At 29.5% G+C, this 18,886-nt stretch overlaps 1 protein-coding gene across 1 annotated transcript; it reads left to right on the plus strand.

The window, feature by feature from the left end:
• Positions 1-8,253: 8,253 nt before the first annotated feature.
• LOC146943039 (Major facilitator superfamily protein) lies at positions 8,254-18,523 on the plus strand. The gene is made up of 14 exons (XM_085757129.1): positions 8,254-8,549; positions 13,598-13,709; positions 14,796-14,908; positions 15,056-15,178; positions 15,268-15,473; positions 15,963-16,038; positions 16,644-16,730; positions 16,866-16,946; positions 17,036-17,068; positions 17,236-17,289; positions 17,399-17,440; positions 17,704-17,782; positions 17,867-17,937; positions 18,025-18,523. The coding sequence occupies exons 1-14, from the start codon at positions 8,364-8,366 to the stop codon at positions 18,079-18,081; spliced, it is 1,320 nt and encodes a 439-aa protein (XP_085613255.1). The 5' UTR covers positions 8,254-8,363; the 3' UTR covers positions 18,082-18,523.
• The last annotated feature ends 363 nt before the right edge of the window (positions 18,524-18,886 follow it).

Consider the following 18,886-nt stretch of genomic DNA (forward strand, 5'->3'; position numbering starts at 1 on the left):
TGTTGACACAATACACAAAGACTTGTGAATCTCAATGTTATCCCTTTTCTTCCTAAGTATGCAAGCAAAAAGTATTTTTAAATTTTGCAAGGTTGAAAGTTGTTTTGGAAATATGCAATAGATTAAACACATCCTAGAATCATTGGAGTTCATCGCTTAAAAGAATTGATTAAACACATCCTATTTCTCTGTTCTATCTTATGAATGCAAGCCTAAGGATGATGTTTTCTCTTTTGTATGAATTAATCTATCTCTAGCAATAAATAAGTGGCTCGCTAACAAGACTTCCTATTATCATGATTTTCATGTCAGTTCGACCCATTAAACATGAATACCCATTACACCCCAAACGTTTGTTAGGCTTTTCCCATGTTTTGAACCTTTTGTCCAGCTTTATAAGACCAACAACTATCTTCACCTTTCGGTCGTTCGGACGTCGCTTAAGATTTTTGTGAATTATGGTGTGTAAGATCTTTAATCCTTTCATTTTCAACTTCAACCCTCGTTCCTTCATTGATAACATCGACTATTTTTTTATTTTGAAGAAGCTAAACTACCCACCCAAATTGACATCAGGGAGAATCGAACATTAGATCTTAAGGAGGCACAAACTCCAAGGTACAAACCAACACTGCTAGACCAACTCAGACGTGTTTAACATCGACTGGTTATTATTTCATCTTGTTATGTTTATATAAATTTCTTGATTAACCAAGTTTTGACGATCAGATTAAAATCCGTTTTAAAAAGTAATAAAGCTAAATTACGTGAATACATTTTCTTAACAAAAGAAAAGAATTGAGATTATTGAAAGTTTTTATAGGACTATTTTTCAATAGTACCCTAAGACTTAGGAAAACTACTTACTCATCATAAAGATGAGCTACCTAATGAAATACAAAAGAAAACGAGAAGTAAAACTAAAAATACTTTATTGAAATATCAAAGACAATGCAAGACTTTTGTTATATGTAATGTGGTACCAAGTACAATGTCTATAAGTCTATTGATAGGCACCAAGAGTGCTTATTTCGTGCAATTTCAGTAGTAACGATGCTTAAGTGTGGCAATTATACAAGACCATTGGATTATATATACATAGTGTAGCAACAATAATTTATGATCACAAGCCTGTTAAGACCGTAATGACCCGTTACTGACAAGCGCATCACACTACGTTCCAGCACTTGTGATTTTTCAACTTTCAACTAAACTTTATAGTGACGGTTTCGGTCCTTTGACAGTACTCCTGAAGTGTTACAATTTTATTTTCCACTATTTTTGCATTGTAGAAAGCATTCGTTGTCACAAATCCAATCTTGATTCTCTCCATCATAATTCTACCATTTCTTCATATTATCTTAATTCATCATATTTGTTGGAAATCAAGTGTGAGTGATTATCTTCCACATCAACTAAAAATTAGAGGAAATGTTGAATATATAAGAGAGGAGACCATAAATCCATTACCTTAAAGTTTTGGGTAAGAGTGTAGTGTCTCTCTCTCTTAGTGGGTCCTAGACGTTTAGTCTTTGCCGCTCCAATCTTGATTCTCTCCATCATAATTCCACCATTTCTTCATATTATCTTTATTCATCATATTTGTTGGAAATCAAGTGTGAGTGATTATGTTCCAAATCGACTAGAAATAGAGGAAATGTTAAATATATAAGAGAGGAGACCCATAAATCCATTACCTTAAAGTTTTGGGTAAGAGTGTGGTGTCTCTCTCTTAGCGGTCCTAGACGTTTAGTCTTTGCTGCTCCAAACGCTCCCCAAACAACAAACTGGTATCAGAGCCCTGGTTAAGTTCGATGGGGGAGTGGGAGCGGGATCCTAGTGTGGATCAGCCTAGTGATGTGGGTGAGTCACACTTGAGGGAGACCCATAAACCCATTGCTTTAAGGTTCTGGGTAAGAATGTGGTGTCTCTCTCTTAGCAGCTGGTCCTAAACGTTTAACCATTGCCGCTCCAAACGCTCCCCAGACTCCCCAACACTATTTATTTGAAATTAAACATAAAATAGTAAAATACTCCTGAAAAAATATTATTAATACTAGTAATTTATTTAAGACAACATATTAATAAAGGGAATTGCTAAGTATCGTGAGAGATTATCTCTCGATGATTTCAAGACCATGTATTTTTTAAATATCATTCTTAAATTACACCAATAGCTTTCCCTTATTTTGTAGCCGGAATAAAATTTAGGTTAAAATATGGTATTGGTCCCTGCAAAATAGGTCAGTTTTAGTCCCTGCAAATTTTTTTTATAGTTTTTGATCCCTGCAAAAATAGGTCAGTTTTGGTTTTAGTCCCTCCAATTTTTTTTTATAGTTTTTGGTCCCTGCAAAAAATTTTGTTTTTGGAAATAGTCCGTGATCCCAGTTATGTGATGATTTGTCACTTTTATAAATTAAAAAATAATTATTGTTATATAAATATTAAGTAAACACATATGCCACATATGCACAAAAGTGACAAATCATCACATAATTGGGGTCAGTGACTATTTCCAAAAACAAAAATTTTTGCAGGGACCAAAAACTATAAAAAAAAATTGTAGGGACTAAAACCAAAACTTGCCCATTTTGCAGGGACCAATACCATATTTTAGCCTAAAATTTAATTGGCTAAAAACCCTTTCACGATCCAGTTTGGGATAAATCCTGTCTGGATGAATAACTTTGATCATTAATAAAAGGCTAAAATATAGTATTGGTCCCTGCAAAATAGGCCAGTTTTGGTTTTAGTCCCTGCAAAAATAGGCCAGTTTTGGTTTTAGTCCCTGCAAAAAAAAAATTATAGTTTTTGATCCCTGCAAATTTTTTTTTTTGGAAATAGTCTCTGACCCCAATTATGTGATGATTTGTCACTTTTGTGCATATGTGGCATATGTGCTTACTTAATAAAAAGAATATTATTTTTTATAATTTATATAACAATAATTATTTTTTAATTAAAAATAATAATAAAACAGATACAATAATTATTTTTAAATTTATAAAAGTGACAAATCATCACATAACTGGGGTCAGGGACTATTTCCAAAAACAAAAATTTTTGCAGGGACCAAAAACTATAAAAAAAAAATTGCAGGGACTAAAACCAAAACTGACCTATTTTTGCAGGGACCAAAAACTATAAAAAAAATTTGCATGGACTAAAACCAAAAATGACCTATTTTGTAGGGACCAATACCATATTTTAGCCTTAATAAAACATAAATGCTACTTGTAGCGAAAAATGAGTTCGTTCCATTTAGGTTTTCTCCATTTGCTCCTTTTCAATGTATAGATGTGACATGTGGTACAAATAAATCCAATGGTTGATATTAAAAATAAAATTAAGGCTTAATTGCATGTTTGGTCCCTTATGTTTATTTTAGTTTTTAAGTTGGTCCCTTACGTTTTGAAAGTTTCAAGTTGGTCCCTTACGTTTTAAAAGTTTTCAAGTTGGTCCCTTACGTTTTGAAAGTTTCAAGTTGATCCCTTATGTTTATTTTAGTTTTCAAGTTGGTCCAAAACATAAGGGACCAACTTGAAAACTAAAATAAACATAAGGGACCAACTTGAAAACTAAAATAAACATAAGAGACCAACTTGAAAACTAAAATAAACATAAGGGACTAACTTGAAACTTTCAAAACGTAAGAGACCAACTTAAAAACTAAAATAAACGTATGGGACCAACTTGAAACTTTCAAAACATAAGGGACCAACTTGAAAACTAAAATAAACATAAGGGACCAAACATGCAACTAAACCTAAAATTAAAAAGACATGCCTGTTTCACCTCTTCATCTCATCTTCTGGAACCTCACAGTACCCGCGTCGTCCTCCAAATTGCCATTTGTAGAATCTGTTCAATAAACTTTCTAATTTTCAATTTATGATTTTTGTGGTTGTCTCGTAAATCAATCAAAAAGTAACAAACTTATAAGGAATTTTCGAAACACTGTTTTAAGAATCAAAATCCAAAACATTCAAATCTTGTATTTTCTTTTTCATGGTTAAATCAGCCTCAAAGGTGTTTCATGGTTTAAATCAGCCTCAGAGGATTGTTGTGTTTTAAGACTCGTTTTTTTTTTTTTTTTTATCTAAAGGATTAACAGGATTGTCAATTTAAAATTCATTCAATCCCTTTGTTGTGATTCTAGTTTTAATTAATTAATTTTTACTTCAATTTTAGAAAGACTCTCTGTTTTCATTATTTAATCTCATAAAAACTGTTCATGTGGTTATGGATTTTGCAATGAAATTGGGAAATTGAAAGGGGAATGAAGGAGGTGGAGGAGAAAGGGATCACGTGACTAAGAGTGGAGAAAGCATGTGATGATGTCTTTTAATCTCAGCCTTTAGATTTGTTTTTGCCACATGTCACACATCTGTAAATTAAAAATGAGTAAATGAAGCAAACATAAATGGAGCAAAGATTCACTCTTGAAAGACAGAGTTCGGGTATGCTTCATTTGGGCTAAGCTCCATTTACTCCATTTAGGGTTTGGATGCAAGACATGTTGCAAAAAATATATAACGGTTGAGATTTTAAATTAAAAAACAATAAAAGGTTGTTGTGATATGAGAGAAGAAGGGAACATGATTTTGTTTGTTATTATTATGTATTTTTATTAAACAAATATCTGTTTTTTAATTTAAAATCTCAACCGTTAGATATTTTTTTGTCACATGTCTTGCATCCAAATCCTAAATGGAGTAAATGGAGCTTAGCTTAAATGGAGCATACCTGAACTCCGAAAAACATTGCCCCGCTAACTTTTACTTTGGCCCATATATTCTGCCAAATGGATTGATCAAGCGGTTGAGAGCCATTCGGGAACAGTTCGCGATGTTATTGCTCGCGAGAAATAGCACGACTCTTAGGCTTTGTTTGCGAGTTTTGAGAGGAAGGAAAGGAAAGGCTAATGAGAGGAAGGAAAGGAAGGGGAGGGAAGGGAGAAAGGAGGGAAAACCTTCCCCTTGTTTGTGAGTTAAAAAACCAACAAGGAAAGGAAATGGAGGGCTTATGTTATAATTTTACTATTTTACCCTTTTTTTCTCTTAAAAACAATACATTGTCTTATACTTTGTAATTTATCTTGAAATTTATTCAAAACAACTTATCTCATAAAAAATAAATTATTACGGTCTATTTTTAAAAAAAACAGCTTATTTATAAAAAATAAAAAAAAGCTCATTACAATCTCTTTTTTAAAAAACAGCTTATTCAAAACAACTTATTTATACAAAACAACTTATTACGATATCTTTTTCAAAAAACAACTTATTCAAAACAACTTATTAATACAAAACAACTTATTACGATCTCTTTTCAAAAAACAACTTATTCAAAACAGCTTATTTATGCAAAACAACTTATTAAGACCTCTTATTCAAAACAACTTATTTATCCAAAACAGCTTATTACAATCTCTTTTTTAAAAAACAACTTATTCAAAACAACTTATTTATACAAAACAACTTAATACGATCTCTTTTTCAAAAACAACTTATTCAAAACAACGTATTTTATACAAAACTGCTTAATACGATCTCTTTTTCAAAAACAACTTATTCAAAACAGCTTATTTATCCAAAACAACTTATTGCCACATCTTTTTCAAAATCAGCTTATTCCAAACAACTTATTCATCCAAAACAGCTTATTACAATCTCTTTTTTAAAAAAACAACTTATTCAAAACAACTTATTTATTCAAAACAGCTTAATACGATCTCTTTTTCAAAAACAGCTTATTCAAAACAGCTTATTTATGCAAAATAGCTTATTAGGATCTCTTTTTCAAAATCAACTTATTCAAAACAACTTATTTATACAAAACAACTTATTACCACGTCTTTTTCAAAATCAGCTTATTCAAAACCGCTTATTCATCCAAAACAGCTTATTACGACCTCTTTTTTAAAAACAGCTTATTGAAAACTGTTTATTCATCCAATAAGCTGCTTTGCAAAAATAAGCTGTTTTGAATAAGCTATTTTTTGAAAAGAGGTCGTAATAAGCTATTTTGGATAAATAAGCTGTTTTGAATAAGTTGTTTTTGAAAATGAGATCATATTAGGCAGTTTTGTATAAATAAGCTGTTTTGAATAAGTTGTTTTTGAAAAAGAGATCGTATTAAGCTATTTTGTATAAATAAGTTGTTTTGAATAAGTTGTTTTTTGAAAAGAGATTGTAATAAGTTGTTTTGTATAGATAAGCTGTTTTGAATAAGTTGTTTTTGAAAAAGATATTGTATTAAGCTGTTTTGTATAAATAAGTTATTTTGAATAAATTGTTTTTGAAAAAGAGGTCGTAATAAGTTGTTTTGCATAAATAAGCTGTTTTAAATAAGTTGTTTTTTGAAAAGAGATTGTAATAAGTTGTTTTGTATAAATAAGCTGTTTTGTATAAATAAGCTGTTTTGAATAAGTTGTTTTTGAAAAAGAGATTGTAATAAGTTGTTTAGTATGAATAAGCTGTTTTTGAAAAAGTGGTCCTAATAAGCTGTTTTGGATGAATAAGCTGTTTTGAATAAGTTGATTTTGAAAAAGAGGTCGTTAAAAGCTGATTTGCATAAATAAGCTGTTTTGAATAAGCTGCTTTTTGAAAAGAGGTTGTAATAAGCTGTTTTGGATAAATAAGCTATTTTGAATAAGCTGTTTTTGAAAAAGATGTGGTAATAAGTTGTTTTGAATAAGCTGTTTTTTGAAAAGAGGTCGTAATAAGTTGTTTTGGATAAATAAGCTATTTTGAATAAGCTGTTTTTGAAAAAGACGTGGTAATAAGCTGTTTTGAATAAATAAGCTGTTTTGAATAAGTTGTTTTTTGAAAAGAGGTCGTAATAAGTTGTTTTGGATAAATAAGCTGTTTTGAATAAGCTGGTTTTGAAAAAGATGTGGCAATAAGTTGTTTTTGTATAAATAAGCTGTTTTGAATAAGTTGTTTTTGAAAAAGAGATAGTAATAAGTTGTTTTGCATAAATAAACTGTTTTGAATAAGCTATTTTTTGAAAAGAGGTCGTAATAAGCTGTTTTGGATAAATAAGCTATTTTGAATAAGCTGTTTTTGAAAAAGACGTGGTAATAAGCTGTTTTGAATAAATAAGCTGTTTTGAATAAGTTGTTTTTTGAAAAGAGGTCGTAATAAGCTGTTTTGGATAAAAGAAGCTGTTTTGAATAAGCTGGTTTTGAAAAAGATGTGGTAATAAGCTGTTTTGTATAAATAAGTTGTTTTGAATAAGTTGTTTTCGAAAAAGAGATCGTAATAAGTTGTTTTGCATAAATAAACTGTTTTGAATAAGTTGTTTTTTGAAAAGAGGTCGTAATAAACTGTTTTGGATAAATAAGCTGTTTTGAATAAGTTGTTTTTGAAAAAGAGATTGTAATTAGCTGTTTTGGATGAATAAGCTGTTTACAATAAGTTGTTTTTGAAAAAGAGGTCGTAATAAGCTGTTTTTGATGAATAAGCTGTTTTGAATAAGCTGATTTTGAAAAAGAGGTCGTTAAAAGCTGATTTATATAAATAAGCTGTTTTTTTGAAAAGAGGTTGTAATAAGCTGTTTTGTATAAATAAGTTGTTTTGAAAAAGTTGTTTTGAAAAGAGATCGTAATAATTGGGTTATATCTAAAATTGTCAATTTGAATTATTATGAGGGCAAGATTGTCAATTTGTATGTTTAACCCCCTAAAACCCCTCAATTTGGGGGAACTTTAAAATTGAACAAATGAAACCTTTCTAAACCCCTCAAAACCTTTCCCTTGTTTTTTTAAAACTCGCAAACAAGGGTTTACATCTCAATAAGTCTTTCCTTCTCTTCCCTTCCCCTCCAAAACCCAACTCGCAGACAAAACCTGAAGAAAATAGGTTAATGATCATGTAATTAGAGGTTCATCTATATGTGGCTAAAAATCTTTATCTCACCATCGCTGATCACATAGTATTAAACTATTAATCAGAGTTTGTAATTGAAAGAAAAAACATATACTACATTGAAAGTTAAAAGTCAAACTTATTTGGTGATTTTTTTATCTTTTGTTTTGTTTTGTTTTACAAAGGTGTTAATTATTGTGGAATATGAGGTATAGTAGTTGCTTCCTACTAGTCTTTAGAGATTGACATACACACCTGCAATGTAAAGCAATCGCAAGAGTACACTGCACTATGCTTGCTCTTGTGATTAACTCGAAGGTCCCACACACACACATAGGGTATCGTATATTATAAGTTATAGTACATATTGGCGCTTCTAACTTAGAAGTTCTAAGTGAATTTTGCATTCCAGTTTTGTACATGGCTTATCATGTTATATAGAGAGGGTGGTGAATTTCCATGCAAAACACTCACAAAAATTAACATATAATCATGAGTGGGAGAATTATGGAGAAATTGAATATGTATGGGTTGAGCCATCTCTTCATGACCGTCTTTCTTCATAATTTATCGACATTCATGGTGCAACCAGCAATCACCGATGTAACAATGGCTGCTCTTTGTCCCGGACAAGATGAATGCTCACTTGCCATCTATCTCACTGGTTTTCAACAAGCGGTACGTTATATAGTTTCACCAATATACATCAATATTTTTGCATATATATATAGACACAAAATAAATACAATCGTCTTCATCGTTTATGGTTTCTGTCAATATTTTGCATTCATTCAGTAAATTAATTGTATTGTGTCATTTCTTATATATGCTTTAAGCATTTGACCTAAACTAGCTTTTTCCCTTTATTATTCTGGAGAATCTGAATCTGTGCATTAACCATAAGCACTCCCATAATCTAGAGTTTGATTGGATATTTATTCATCATCTAATTAATCATATAATCTTATGTTATTTTATATTTAATTATTTTAAAATAAATTTAAATTTTAAATAGTTTTGTATACTCGATATCCATTCGTATCCGACAAAAGTCTAAGATATTAAAGAATTCTTTTATTTAATCATATCTTAACGAGACTCAATGATTTTTTTTTTTTTTTTTATCAATCAAATACGGTATTTAGAACTTTACAATACCCACACACGCACTGCAAACCAATCAAAATTGTGGTGATTTGATATTAGGTTGGTTAATAAAAGAAATATTCAAGAAACATTTTAAGAATATAATTTGTGAGAAATAATATTTATACAATCATTTTATAACAACTTTTGCGATAATTTTTCTTTCATACTTACCTTATGTTTTTACTTTTTATCTTAATTTATTGTTTTGGTTTTCGAGTCAATACAATTTTTTTTGTAATTCTATGATTGTCCCGCAAGAGTACACATAATTTGTATACATAAACAAGGATGTAAACTTTTTTTACACATACATCCAATTAAATTATGTTATAATATCACTTTTTTTTTTCGACAGAATAATATCACTTTTTTCAGATTGGTTATAATAATATATCTTAATATATCCACTTTTCGTGATTTGATTGAAATTGATTACATTTCAAGTCATCTCAAATTGCCATAAAATAGATAAATGGTCATGAGTTGGCGATGCTTGATATTTCACCTTTCCTTACATGTAATGATATAATTAAAGTTATTGATATTTTGTTCTTCCAAGAATATATGGATAATCCTCTCAAAAAGATAATATGGATATTGTCAGTGAATTTATTTTTTATTCAATCAAATTATTAACAAAATTATAAATAAAAATTCTGAAATGTATTTACAATAAATTATTAAAAAACATCTATTTTTGAATTAGGTATCAAATTTTCACTTTTTTCTTCTTCATGGTAATAAAATTAAAAAAAAATTCCGATGTAAAATTACGATTTTTTAAAAAAAAATCAGGCCCGTGACTATTTATTTTGAAAGAAAACTGATGTGTTTAAATTTTTCAATGTACGTAATATTTTAATTATTAAAAAACATCTATTTTTGAATTAGGTATCAAATTTTCACTTTTTTCTTCTTCATGGTAATAAAATTAAAAAAAAAATTACGATGTAAAATTACGATTTTTTTTAAAAAAATCAGGCCCATTTATTTTGAAAGAAAACTGCTGTGTTTAAATTTTTCGATGTACGTAATATTTTAGTTGTGTTTAAATATGAACATGGACTATTTTCAATTACACATTTAATGTTGCTTGCTAGTGACTGTGATATGGTATGTATCAAATATGGAATTTATAAATATTTAAATTTTGTTTTTTAAGAGTATGACTCTGTTTAGTAAAAATAAGCTTATAGCTGATGACTGACAGCTGATAGCTTATAGCAAAAAAGCTCGCTTATTAAAAAAAATGTGTTTGGTAAAACTAGCGGTTGAAGTGACTGATACATATAAAATGACAAAAAAGGACACGTTTATTTATTTTTTTATAAATTATATACATAATATTTTTTACTTAATTTATTTCTTTTTAAACATTCAAATTACTTTCTTTTCCAAAATTATAAATGTGTTTTATGAATTCAATTAACATTTTTTTTTAGTAAACATTTGCTTCACTATTTATTGTATTTTTTTATTTAAAATTATAATTATATTATATAAATTTAGAGCAAGGTAATAAGAAAAGGAACAAAGAAAATATAGAAAAACTACCACATGAGCGGTGGTAACAGTGTACTAACGTGGGTGGTTACATTATTTTTTTTTTGAATAAAAGTGGGTTGTTACTTATAAATGTGGGTAGTTTTTTCATTAAAAAAATAAATAAAATTAAATTAATGAGGTTAAAATTGGAAGAGAATATAAAAAGCTATAAGCTCCAAGCTCAAAAGCTACTTGAAATAGCTTCTCATAAAAAGCTATAAGCTCGTGAGAAAAGCTCGTTATCAAACACATCATATTTTGATCCAACAAGCTTTTAAGCCAATTCAACCAGCTATAAGCTAGCTTCTTGTCGTTACCAAACACAGCCTATAACTAGGTGGAGAATTAAAGAACGGATGATAAAGATATTGATGATTTTTTGTCAAAAAAAAAAAAGATATTGATGATTTGATCCCCACTCTCCTCTCCCATTGTAATACAAGCGCTTTAACAAAATAAAAATTTCCACTTCTTTCTTGTGGTACCATAGGGGCGGATCTGGACTCAAAATATTAGTGGGGCAATTTTTTTTATCAAATAATTAAATAATATTAGATTTAAAAAGAACTAGGTATATTAAAAATAGTTGTAGCAAACAAAATTACAAAGAAAATAATCTATTTTCCATTTGTTGAAAATGAATTAAAATTATATCATTACTAATTGTTCTAAGAACATCTTTTTCTATATATGTAACAAGAGATGAATCAAATGCTTTAGCATGATACCCGTGCATACGGGCAGGTGAGCGTGTTGCGCTCTTTTTTTGAAAGTAAGTCGCAATTGCTTAGAAATTATAAAAATATAGACATGTACAAATTGTACAAAAATTTATTTCCGTATTAAATATGAGTAAAAATATAGACATGTGTATAAATAAAAAAATCGGTCCTCGTGTAAATATATAAGTTAAAATATAGACACATGTATAAATTAAAAAATAGGGTATCTTATTAATATATGAGTAAAAATATAGACACATGTATAAATTACAAAAAAATATGTCTTTGTATCAATATATAAGTAAAAATATAGACACATGTATAAACATAAAAAATTAAATTTGTATTAATATATGAATAAAATTATTATAAAGTTAATAGGTAAAAAAAATTTAAAAAAAAAAAAAAGAAAAAAAGGGGGGACCTAGGCTGGTGTGGCACTTGCCACACTGTGCCTAGAAGAGGTCCGCCCCTTACCAAATGACCAATTATTGCTCAAAAAAAAAAAATACCAATTATTGTTATTAGATTTGGTCCCTAAAAAATAAAAATATCCCCATTCATTGAGGGGAAAAAAGCAAACTTTAATAAGTTTATTAACATCCGTTTGTCTGTGTTGGTAAGTTTGTCCCCACTCAACCAAAGAACTTTCCTGCTAGGTTTCGATGGTCTTAATAATTTGGTTGGTTCCGTTTTTCTTTAACTTAAAAGCTAACAACTTATTTTGTTGGCCCACTGCTTGGACGTTCCAGTGTGATTCATTGCTTTGTTTTTTCCTCGATTTTTCGTGGATATTTTTTTTCCAACTTTATCGGTTTTCTTGTTGTATACATTGTGGTTTTACGTTGATGGACAACTCTTTTATGTTCACCGTCAATAGACAAAAGAGTCTTCCTCCAAGCCAGCAAAAACAAAATATTCACAAAGATTGGAAACAAGACTACAAGAATACAACAGCAGAAATTTCCTTTATAGCAATACTATAGAAAGAGCATGGTATTTCGTAGAAAAATTGCTCTTCTCCCAACAAAAAACGCTCACTCCCATACAAACTGACCAAAATACCCCTCATGTGAGTTAAGTCACGTTCAGTGTAACGTGAGTTAACTCACGCTGAAGTATAATAGGTTATAACCTGGATGAGTTAACTTACGCCGGGGTTACCAATGTAGCAAACGTGACTTAAGTTACGCTGGGTATAACACCTGCGTGACTTAAGTCATGTGGAAGTATTTTCGTCAGTTTGTATGGGAGGGAGCAATTTTGGATGGGAGAAGAGCAATTTCCATTTTGTTGGGCTACCTATTTTATCAAAGCTTAGGTAGTTTCCAACTTATATTTCATTGGGCCCAGTGGAAATATCAACCAAAAATACAAGATAAATGTACTCCATACCCCCACACTTATTCCTCCACCCCCAATTAAAAATATACTACCATATTGTACTTTTTTTTAGATAAAAAGAGGGCCTACACGTAGAAAAATAAAAAAAATTACAACTTAATTAAACAACGAATGGATAATCTCAATCAGCCGATAACAAGTGTCTAACTAGAGCTGGGCAAAATTTAGACATTGAACATTAGCCAAAACATCCGCACAACAATTCTCTTTACAAATGACAAACATTTTAACTAACCCTTTCTACTTCAAAAAAAAAAAAAAAAATTAACCCTTTCTAAAATAAATGAGTTTTCATTTTTTTTTTCAGTTTCAAAAAATTCAAAAATTGAAAATTTTGCAAAAAAATTTAATAAGGTTTAAATATGTTTATAGTCCTTATAAATATATCAACTTTTTTATTTTAGACCCTTTAAAATTTTCATTCAACTTTTAGTCCGTATAGAATTTTCAATCACTACTATTGGTCTTTAATTTTAAGTTAATTTTTGTATTTTTTAATAAATTTTACATATGAGTTTACTTAAGGAGAGACCAAAAGTGAAGGTGGAAAACTTTTTAAGGACTAAAAGTTAAAGAAATTTTTTAAAGGAGTTAAAACGAAAAGTTGACATATTTATAAGTACTAAAAATATATTTAATCCAATTAATAACCTGGAATGTGATAAATCAATTTTTATCACTTAGCCATGATCGAACTTCTAGACAATTGAATTTTCTGAAGTTCTTAAAAATCTTCTAATCATGTGATCAAAACCAGCATTGAAGAAAGATCACCAACTCCATTGGTCCATTTCTCCTCGATTGAGGCATGGAATGGAATCCCTCTTGATTCTTTAATTCTTTAATATATTTGCAGCAATTTATATACTTGTTCATGTGAGTGAATAAATCTGTGAAGTTTTGCAGATGATAGGAATGGGAACGCTTGTGATGATGCCCATTTTGGGTGATCTCTCTGATAAGTATGGGAGGAAGGCCATTCTTACGCTCCCTATGACCCTCATGATTATCCCCTTGGGTACTTCTTTCTACTTTCAGTTTATTCAATTTGTTTAATTGAATTTGACATTGTTTTATGGAACAACAACCTACAAAAAAAATTATAAAAGAAAAAGTATTATTTTGGATGTGTTTTTGTTTGTTGACAAGATGTGTTTAAATTTTTTTATTTAAAGAACAAGATGTGTTTAATATAAAACACAAATCTATGGTTATTTATTATTCAAAAAAAAAAAAAACTATGGTTATTTAGTACATAATTCAAGTGTTTAGGTCTATACTCTCCAACTTTTTATTATTGAGTGAAAATTCTTAGATCATACTAGTAGGTTCCATTTGGTTCATTTTCAAACTGAGATTCACATAAATTTCATATAATTATAGCGTGAATGTTGAAAAACTTATTACTAGTCAAGGAGGTTAAGTTCAACAAAAGTGATTAGACTTCCACAATATTATAAATTAATATTGTGGTTAATTGAATCTGAACTGTGAGAAATGTCTATATAATTGGTTACCAATAAACAATATATCAAATATAATTATCTCTAGTGGAGGTATACAGTGGAAAATATTAAAAAAAAAAGTGTTTGAGAATCTAGCATTCATGGTTGAATATCTCTATAAGATACATGATTTCCTACAATCAATTTTAGATAATTTTCACAACTACTTTCAAATGGTTAATGTAGCTAAAATGTATGGTTAATTTCAATAGATGATTAATAAATATAACAGATGTTGAAACTTATTAGCCACCAACATAACTTCATTAACCACGGATTTAAACGTGATTAATCACACTTTTCATATGTTTAAAGTGAGACACATGTGAACACCTTACGCTAGTGGTTGACGAGTTTTGACAAATGTATATCTTTTCATCATAACTTAGACGAGATAACCAAAACTTTTATTTTGTCATTTTAGTTGTTCAAATTTCACAATTGTGTGGGTGGGTGTACATACAAATTACTTAACAATTCTATCTTATCCTTTTGTATATGTTGCGCAGTAATCAAATGGCATCGCACACATTAATGGTTTTAATTGCAACTATCAAATTAATAATGTTTGTAATGTACTGCTTCTGGATGATTCGCAGGCATATTGGCTTACAGCAGAACGAAAACATTCTTCTATGTGTACTACGTGTTTAAGATCATCATTAACATGATTTGCGATGGATGTGTTCCTTGCCTCGCTCTAGCTTACGTTGTTAGTGCAACTAAACTCCAATTTCTCTGCATTTTCTTTTTCCAAATAACATTTCAGAAATTTGTATCCAAATTCAAAATGAACAATATGTGCATAACAATTAAATTTAACTAACTTAGTTTTATTTGCTTTATAAATATAATGTAGGCAGATAACGTTCCAGAAGGTCGAAGAAGCAGTGCATTTGGAGTTCTTTCAGGGATAGGATCCTCAGCGTTTGTGTGTGCAACAGTTGCAGCTCGTTTTCTATCCGCTGCTCAAACTTTTCAGGTGCTTAGTTTCCTCTTTTAATGCTACTTCCTCTAGTTTACTTGCCACCAAATCCCTATATCAATTATGTTTTCTCCTTCAACATTAAGGTTTCAACTTTTGTTGCGGTGCTCGGAGCAGTGTACATGCAAATTTTCCTTCGGGATTCAGTCGCCGATGAAAACCAACTTTATACCCCAATCATTTCACAAGGAAAGCCCCCAATTGCTAAAATAAACGGAAAATCAAAAGCTAACATGCCACTTTTGAAAGCATTGAGCTCCTTAAGAGATATAACCTCCTTTCTCAATAGTAGGTGTGACAATTTTCATTCTTACACTATTAAATTTATTATCTAGGACTAAGTTTATTTGCTTGTTTTGCACTGTAAATTGGAATAAGTATTGAAGCAACAATATACTTTTCTGTCAAATGAGATATTTATTAAATTTTTAAAAATGTGGAATTTAAGGATAACCTGGACTATCATGCATGTTAACCAAATTTTTATTTCTATTAAAAAACTTAATATTATTACAAAGACCATTACAGTGCCATCTACCTTGTTGCTATGAAATAAATTTTGATTAATTATGTAACTAAATATATTTGTGTGATTAATAACTGGTTTTTCAATTACGTGTGATATGCTTTGATATGGACGATCACGAAGATAAGCATATACTAGTTGTTGAATGTTAAGTATTGTCAGTTTAATGTTTGTAAAACAAGAAACACATATTTATGAATAGGTATTTTAGTTTTGTATGTTATAATTGTTATCCATCCATATTCTAATTTGCAGCAAGATTATCACTCAAGCGTCAATTGTTGCGTTCTTCAGCAACCTTGCAGATGTTGGCCTTCATGGTTCAATGATGGTATTTTATGATTTTCAAGTTTTAGCATAAAATTTAGATATCATGTACTCCCTCCGTCCCGGAATATCTGACCCATTTACTAAAAAATAGTGTCCCAAAATAACCGACCCATTTCAATTTTCAATACAACTTTCATCATTCCCAATACAATATAACTCTAATTAATACTACTTTCATCATTCCCAATACAATATATTCCACTTTCCCCTTTATTTATACTACCTCCGTTCCTTTTTAATTGTCACTTTTTAACATTTTACACAAACCAAGACAATCAATAAAAGTTACTACTTTTGATACAATTGTTTTTACTTTTACTATAATGACCTTATTAATTTAATATTTCATTTCATGTGTTTCTCTCTCTGCAATAAATATCTAAGGGTAATATTGATAAAACAACATTTAATGTTGCATTGAACTTTGAAAGTGACAGTTAAATAGGAACAAAATTTTTCTCTAAAAGTGACAATTAAAAAGGAACGGAGAGAGTATATTTTTCTTAATCTGTGTGAAAAATCAAATTGGACCAGATATTCTGGTACGGAGGGAGTATTTTTTAACCTTAACTTAGTTTGTGATGACACTCTATTTTTTGTGTGCAGTATTACTTAAAGGCTCGGTTTCATTTTGATAAGAATCACTTTGCCGACTTAATGATCATTTCTGGTATTGCAGGGACTGTGTCACAGGTAATTTTTGTAAGACTTGATTTTAGTTGCCAAATATCAATTATCAACTATGTTTAGTTTACCTTTTTGTCTTGTCAAATCTACAATTTGTTTGAGTTTATTGTAACTATTAATATCGAACATTGTTGATTACAGCTTTTTCTTATGCCTATTTTTGCTCCTACTTTGGGCGAGGCAAGGCTTCTTTCGATTGGACTCTTTTTTCACTGTGTACATGTAAGCATTTTGTCTTTTGTAATTTTATAAGTAAAAAAAAAATACACATTTTTGTAAATTCTAAATTAGTGTTATCAAATTGAATGCAGATGTTCATTTACAGCATAGCATGGTCCTCTTGGGTATGTCTTTTGCTGCTCTATTGCTAATTACAAGTTCATCTCTGTTGTTCAATGTGTAGTAAATTATTTTATAAGTGGAATTTGCATATGTATGCTTTTAATATGTATTCTCACTAATACCTTCTCATTTTATGTTGTATTAATTATTAAGGTATACGTGTTTACAGGTTCCTTATGCTGCTGCAATGTTCTCAATTTTGTTTGTATTTTCACAGCCGTGTGTGAGTTTTATTCCTCATTCTATATATCTTTGGCTATCCTTTTAAATATACTTTCCCCTTTGTTATTCAAAATATAATTTTTTATTAATTTACTTTTGCATTTTTGCAGATACGAAGTATTGTTTCTAAACAAGTTGATCCCCGTGAGCAGGTATCATGTTAATAGTATTGGTTAGTGGTAATATTTTTGTTAGAAAAATAGGAAAAAGTTATACATAAAATATATTGATTAGGAAAAAAATTGAATGGCACCTAAGAACACAATAAAAGGAAGACATGATTGGAACACAGTCAACTTCTAATGGATGAAGATTAACTTGATTTTGCATGATTGAATGCTATTTATTTTATTTTTGGTAGAATGCTTATAATATATTAAGTTGGTTTTTTTTTTTCTCACTTATCTTCTTTCAGGGAAGGGCTCAAGGTTGCATCTCAGGCATATGTTCGATTGCACATATTGTATCTCCCTTGGCTTTCTCTCCATTAACGGGTGAGTGGAAAGTCATAATGTCCCATCATGCATGTTCATATTACTACAGAAAATTATTAACAAACACCTATTCTCTTTTTTCAGCTCTATTTCTATCTGAAAAGGCACCTTTTAATTTTCCTGGCTTCAGTATAATGTGTATTGGAATTGCTTCGGTAAAAACTTACTTTAATCAAAGAATTTGTATTGATTCTTTCTTGTCTAATTATATGGCAATTTATATGATTAATTTTTGTTTGCAGATGGTATCTTTTGTTCAGAGTATGATGCTTAGAGTGGTTCCTTCCATTTTGAGTTAGATGGACATAATTGATCAGAAATCTAATTTAAAAGATCGTCAATATTTACTCATAGTGGAATCCTTCTTTATCTATAGAAACTGTGCTTTTGATGAGGAAGAAAGATGTTGTTGAATAAGCATACTAAAGTATTGAATAAGCATACTCTCACAAGTATTGATAAGCTTTTCTAGCTTCATACCAGTAGACATTCTGTTTGTTTATACTTTATAGCCCGTCTTTGTCTTAATTTTAGTTCAAAAGACACAAAATGTATTCCCTAAAAAAAAAAAAAATACAAATGTAAACTTTGATTTTAATTTGCTGTTATTTCATTTTTTTTATCTCCTAATAATTTAAAAACAGTTATGAGATGTGTAGTACATGTATGTGGTTATGTCTTAGAACTCTATTTGTAGACCATTGTCATGTCGGTGAAATATGTATACTAAAGTTTATGAGTACATCTTTCCTCAAATATAGATATATTTCTTTTTTTTAATTATTGCTCAATTTTATAAGTTTCTTTAAAAAAAAAGCTCAATTGTATAAATTACTTTATAAAAAAGTCTTTAATTATTTTATTTTATTTTTTGAGGAGAAAAAATGTATCTATAAATTAAAAAATAATATATGAAAAAAAACAATTCAAACTTCGTTCAATAAGAATATTATTTTTTTTGCCCAAAAAAAAAGAATATTATTTTTTTACTTTGTGATAGGTAAGGGGCATAGCCCTTACCAAGTACACTAGATTAAAAATCATTTGAGAAGAGGACACCATAAACATTCTCACAAGAGATTTAGCAACATCGCAATGCCGAAT

The sequence above is a fragment of the Medicago sativa genome, chromosome 3, assembly GCF_051527215.1.
Source record: "Medicago sativa cultivar Bolivia chromosome 3, Bolivia_mono, whole genome shotgun sequence".
Taxonomy (NCBI): Eukaryota; Viridiplantae; Streptophyta; class Magnoliopsida; order Fabales; family Fabaceae; genus Medicago; species Medicago sativa.